The sequence below is a fragment of the Pelodiscus sinensis genome, chromosome 17 (genome assembly GCF_049634645.1).
Source record: "Pelodiscus sinensis isolate JC-2024 chromosome 17, ASM4963464v1, whole genome shotgun sequence".
NCBI lineage: Eukaryota > Metazoa > Chordata > Testudines > Trionychidae > Pelodiscus > Pelodiscus sinensis.
The window spans coordinates 29,599,092-29,605,343 of record NC_134727.1 but is presented as its reverse complement, the minus strand read 5'-3'; the positions used below and the strand labels follow the sequence as shown (position 1 = coordinate 29,605,343).

Sequence of the window (6,252 nt, the reverse complement as noted above, 5' to 3'; positions counted from 1 at the left end):
GACATTTTGCTGGTTGTCCACTGATAATCTCAAAAGAAAAAGCAGAAACTGCAGAAGGAATAGCCCAGTAAACAGCAGAAACATCTTTCATTTTTTGGACTAGAAAATATTTGCTTTGAACACATATTTGATAAAGAGTACAAGTAGAAAATTACTTGGGTTTGTCTGTTTTTCCTGATTTCCAAAGATATAGAAGCAAATAACAATAAGAAGATTCTAAATTTAAAATGTAGGGGAAATTATTATGTGAATGATTTGTAACGTGAATTAACGCTTAAAAAAGGCCTAAAAGTGACTAACCATTTGGTGTTTGTAAAACACAAAAACAACGGCCTAAAAGTGACTAATCATTTGGGGGGGGGGGGGTGTAAAACGCAGAAAAAAAAGTGACTAATCATTTGGGGTGTGTAAAATGCAAAAAAGAAATCCGATTTTCTGCCAGTGCTGACTACCTGCCATCTGAAAACCTAGCCTCTTTAAAGGCAATTAAATTGGGCAAGAAAAAACACACCCAATGTGAAAATTCAGAACCAAAATTATGTGTTTTTGTAGAAAATAGGTATTTAATAGAAGTACATAGTGTATGAGGGTCTGAGAGATAGCTAAGGAGATAAAAATAACTCTGTGTTAAAAGAAATATTCTCTGTAGTCAGAAAAAATAGGTTGATACGTCTACATGCACATGGGTTTATAAGATAAATGGAATCTGAGCTCCTTAATCAAATACTGATTATAACAAAAATAAAGTGCACATGTAAACTCAAATCTAAAGTAAAGAAGAAACTACTACTTCAAGATAGTGAAAGTTTATCACTTCAGAATATTTTCACTTGATTGAGGTTTATGGAAGAGAATGCTAATCTCTGCTTCAGCACAGGAACATTAAAAAAAACCAAACCCCTCAACAACCTCTCAACAAAAGCTTGTCAGATTTAAACCTGGATCTCACTGAAAACCACACAAGTTGAATCCCTTCACAACTGAGACAAATCCATGCTGCCCATTTCCTTTCAAACCATTAAACGGTTGCAGTTTACTCCAAACCCTTGAATGTGAAAACCCAGGCCAAGCACCCTAAATCAGGAAATGTGAGAAATTGACTTAGTTTATACACCTTTGCTTCACTGTCTTTTATAGGGAGAGCTTTGTCTTGCCTTATCTCCAATGGCATTGTCTTGTTTCACTGTCTTCACTTTCCCTTAACACATGGGAATAGGCTCCAAGAAAGATTAGCAGAAATCCATCCACCCTATAGTAGCTGCTGGGGATGTCCTGGAACATTATGTTTGAACCAGAAGGTATCAGCTCCCCCCACTGTCAAAGGAGCCTTTCGGGACTGTGCCTCTGCCCCTAAGGCTAATCACTTTGTTCCTCCTTTTTCCTTTTAATAGACTAATGAAGCTCAAACAAGTAGGCTTAGCCTAGTGATAGCTCACGTGTCTCAGATGCAGCTCTCTCTTGCCATTGGCCAGCAGTAATTATAGGCACACTCCAGGGAGAGAACAGACACTTGGAGCATAAATTATGCAAATACCGGAGAGTGCAGCACGGGGCAGACCTGATGCCTCGATTCATTCATGCCGCAAGGCCTGGGGGGGCTCGGGGTTCGCTATTGTTTTACAGGGTATATAAGGGGTCTGAGGCCAGTCGTGTGCCAAACTCACGGCTCGCACGAGCTAATAGCAGCAGAGATCACTTCAAAGACAAGAGCAGTCGCGTGCCCCCCACCCCTCCCACCCCTCCTTTGGTAGGGAGCCTCCAAGAGCTGGAAGTTTGTCCTGACTTCACTTACACTGGGAAACTTTTTTTCCTCCCCTTGGATTGCACCTCTGAGCCTTTGCACGTGAGTATGTGGGAAACGCAGACACGCCTCTCTCTAAATCCAGCTGTCCCCATCCCACACCGACACCAGAGAGCTGCTGCGCCTAGGCAGAGCCCGTTTAACTTCTCCCCCTAGCCAATTGGTTTATTTCCCCCCTCTCGCTATATATATTTTTTTCAGCCTTCTTTTGGGGTCCGGGGCTCGCCCCGCCCCGATTACACCTTGTTGCTGCTCACGCTTTGACCTGTCCCTCTGCTCCTGCCCCCAGTGCCAGGCGCTCATGGCGGCCCGTGTTCTCTCCCCGCAGGATGCCCTCCGCCCCGGAGCCTCGCTACTCCGCCGCGGAGAACAGCGGCGACGTGTCCTCCTGCCTGGACAGCAGCCTCCTCGCCCCGTCCTCGCCCCCCTCCCCGCAGGAGGGGCCGGGCAGGAGGCGGCGGCGGGGCCGCTGCCGGGCGAGGAACGAAGCCGCCCTGCACAGCCTGCGCAAGAGCCGGCGGGTGAAGGCGAACGACCGGGAGCGGAACCGCATGCACCACCTCAACGCCGCCCTGGACGAGCTGCGCAGCGTCCTGCCCAGCTTCCCCGAGGACACCAAGCTGACCAAGATCGAGACGCTGCGCTTCGCCTACAACTACATCTGGGCCCTCTCCGAAACCCTGCGCCTGGCCGACCAGCGCCTCCACGCCGCCCCGCGGGAGCGGCTGCTGCCCGGCTACCTGAGCCCCGCCGCCCCGCCCAGCCCCGGCAGCGACGCGGGCTCCTGGAGGTCCGCGGGCTCCTCCTTCTCCGCCTGCGCCTCCAACCCCAGCAGCCCGGCCACCTCCGAGGACTATGGCTACGGGCCCACGGAGCCCCTCTTCGCCGCCTGCCACCGCCTGCCCCCCGGGGAGCTGCTGCCCAGCGGCCCCTGCTGCGCTCGGTTCCCCCAGGCGGATGCTGCCGTGTGAACCAACCCATGCGCAGGCCGCCTGGACCGCCTCCTAGCGTCGCGCTTTCGGTGGGGGCGGGCAGGCGGCGCCCCCTAGGACCGGGGGCGAGCGGTGTGTGACCGCCCAGGAGCACCGCTGGGCGCTGGAGGCAGAGAGCCCTGCCCCTCTGCAACCATCGGGCTATAATCCTTGGGTAGGGCAGGGCGTGAGCTGGACGCTGCTCGCCTTCCCAAGCCGCCCCCAGCCTCCAAGGGCAACAGGAGCCAGCTCATGGTGGGGTGGGGATGGGTTTTTTGTCCTTCTCCTCCCCCCTTTGCACTTTTCTGAACTCCACAAACTCGCCTTTGTTGCTTCCCTTCCCACTGATCGGCGCCCCCGCTTCAATATGATTTAGAAAGGGGAAGAAAAGGGACAGATTTGCTGCTGCAGACGAGGTGAAAAGTCAATTTTACAATTTGTAGAACTCAAATGAAGAAAAATGAGCATGAAAATTTGGTTTGAACGCCCTGACAATACAATGAAAAGGCTTAAGGAGTTGATCCTGCCGGGTGCACAGCACTCCCTGCCGGGCGCTCAGCGCGTGTAACTCCCTTTGACTCCAATAACAGAGGAGAGGGCTCAGCCTGTCCCCCAGGGCGTGTTCAGCTGAGCACCTGGCAGGATCAGACCCGAAAGACAAGGCGCTAGATTCATGCATTATGGATCTCTGACCTCCAGCACTGCTGTCTTGCTTTAAGAGCAGGACTAAACGGAGTATTCAGGAACTGGGCCTGGCATTCGTTTAATTTATTCGAGATGTTTCATTCATATGAAAATTGTATTTTTGTACAGAAAGAGCTTTATTCTGTTGTCTGTGAGTTTTTATAAATACATTTGTACTTGTAAATACAATTTTTAACGTTTATACTTAATTTCTCCAGTGCATTTATTTGACTCTTTTCAGGTCTTTTATTTCCACAAAAGAAGCTGCATTGGGGAGGAGGGAAGGAAATGATTTCATGGCCATTTAAAATATGTCTACAACAGTAATTATCACAACTAAATGTTCAGCTATATGCTCCATCCAGCAATTATAGATAGGAGAATTTGTGTACACCTCCCTGTATTTAACACAAATATCCCTTAAAGTTCATGCTAAGCCAAATTAAAAATTGATTGCATTGGTTTAGCTTCTAGTAAACCACTACCTGCAGAGGTGCAGGCACTGGAAGGAGAATTTCCTTTGTGTAATGAAACATCAGCTGGCAACAGAGTTTCAAAGAAAAGGGATTAAAAGGATCAATAATATGTGACAGTTGGGCAGAACGCAGAAAATGACAGGTGGATGCCTGAAGCAGTGGGTTTGAAGGCTCTGTTTTCTGCAGTATAACAGAAGAGCTTTAAGCTCTTAGGGGATTTGCACCTTTTTTTTTTTTTGTCCAATGTGAAGTCTCCAAAATTTGTAATATGGAAGACAGACACATTCTTATTGCTATATATATCCATAAGGGGTGTGTGTTCCATTTGGCTTTCCAAAGAAAACAGAATTCTTATTTGTCCCAACAAAGAAAAAGCTATATTCCCTTTTTCAATCAGTCATCTTGACTCTGCAGGATGCTTTTTAGCTGACACATGTTCATTCTGAAATGACATAAGTAATTTCAAATAGATTTGGTCATGAGACTATTTTTTACATGTTTAAATTGGAGCAGTCAGGATATCTGACATACCGTTATCCCTATGGAATTCACGATAAGAGGGTTACAGATGAACTTTATAAAAATCCTTCCTTATATTGCACTTTTCACCCATCTTTATGGATCTCAAAGCCCGTTATGAACATTAAACGTCACAATATATTTAAGAAACAAGGAAGTATTCATATCACTATAATATAGTGCAGAGGTGGGGAACCTGAGGACTGGATGTGGCTTCTTAGGGTTGGGGCTCTCCCGGGAGCATTGGGGAGCCCACACTGGAGCTCAAGCCCCCACCCCGCTGCCAGCCACCATCCCACGAGCAGGCTAGAGCACACAAAATCTACTAAACTGTGCTTCCTAGGCTCTGGGGTATACAGGGAATATTGGAAGTGTCATTCTCCTCAGTCGGAGGCCGTGTTAGTGAGGGTTTATTTTTCCTTTTTTGCTTCTCACTGGTGTGCGTTCCCTGACTGATTTTTCTGTGGGTCAGCAGCCCCCGACCCCAAAAAAGTTCCCCATCCCTGGCAGAGTTGGATAAATACAGGCTCCGAGATATTAAGGACCAGATTTTTCACAAGGGCTTGAGCATATACTGTTGAAGCCACATTTTCAAAAGAACGGAGCACACTGAATGAAAATCTGGCCATAGTATTACAATGGGAGCTTCTAGGTGCCACTGCCAAACATTTTGGAAAGCCTGGATATTATGGAGGAGTAACCCCAACTGTGGATGCTGAGCACCAGAAAATCTGGCTCTCTTGAACCAAGTGGGCACACACAGTCAGAGGAAGAGAGTGGAGTACAATAAAGAGACATTCTATTATAAAGAAGTGCCAATACTTTACAATAATTTGTTTTGATTCTGCAATTTCCACTGAGTAAACCCACCATTTAAAACAGTGGTATGCAATTTTTATTACGGCACTGCTTGGAATATTGGATCATGCACAATTTAGTGGATAAGTACTGATATTTTTACTATGAATTTATTTGAGCAAAATTAAAATAGTTAATGGGCAAGTTTCATTTTCCTTTGTTTTCTTACAGACAGTGTAAGAAGACTGTGTTTGGAAATTGATCAAATGAAAGTTTGGCCCTTGGATTTGAGTCTAAAATGGAACAACTCCTACTTGCAGACCCATGGAATAAGTTTATGGGTTTGAAAATTATTTCCCCTTTCCCCCTCTATTTGCTTTAATAGCAAACATAGGGTGTGCATGGCCGGATAGTCAGCTCTCATTATGCAGAAGGGCTCTTGGAAGGGAGTCAGCCTCAGTCTTTTGCTTTGGGAGCTTATTCCATTTCTATAGGCAAGGGTAAATCCTCTATTTGTGACTCCAGCAAGGGGTCTCTCCAATCCTGCTGTAGGTGCACGTGTCTGGGATAGAACACTGGCTTTTCTTCCTCTAAGCCCTCAGGAGACGCACCAGGAAACAAATTCCAAAAACACACTAGCATCCTGCTCCAAGCAGCATGCAAGGCGATTGCTTTTCAGTAGACAGCTGTATGCAGCACTGAATGAAACAGGGAGACCAAGTTGATTATTGCCATTGCATAGAAGGAAGTATTCAAATATAGCTATTCTTAAGTGTATCATAACAACAGACTCGCAGCTCTGTTTAGATGTGATGATGCTAAACCCATAGCTTAAGGAAAGCTTTACTGGCATTACATGTCACTTTTTCTGTCGTTAAGACTAAATCAACCAAAAGAGATGGAAAAGATCCCTCTTCTGTGCAGCATGAAAGGAGAAACAATATATTCAGCTGATTCTGCAACAGCAGATGCAGAACTATTGTGCTCTGAGCTAGAGACAGTT

General features: G+C 46.5%; 1 protein-coding gene across 1 annotated transcript; it reads left to right on the top strand.

Annotated features, from left to right (window-relative positions):
• The first annotated feature begins 1,573 nt into the window (after positions 1-1,573).
• Positions 1,574-4,312, top strand: NEUROG1 (neurogenin 1). The gene is made up of 2 exons (XM_075900002.1): positions 1,574-1,843; positions 2,130-4,312. Exon 2 carries the CDS (start codon positions 2,131-2,133, stop codon positions 2,770-2,772), a length of 642 nt encoding a protein of 213 aa, XP_075756117.1. The 5' UTR covers positions 1,574-1,843; position 2,130; the 3' UTR covers positions 2,773-4,312.
• Positions 4,313-6,252: the final 1,940 nt, after the last annotated feature.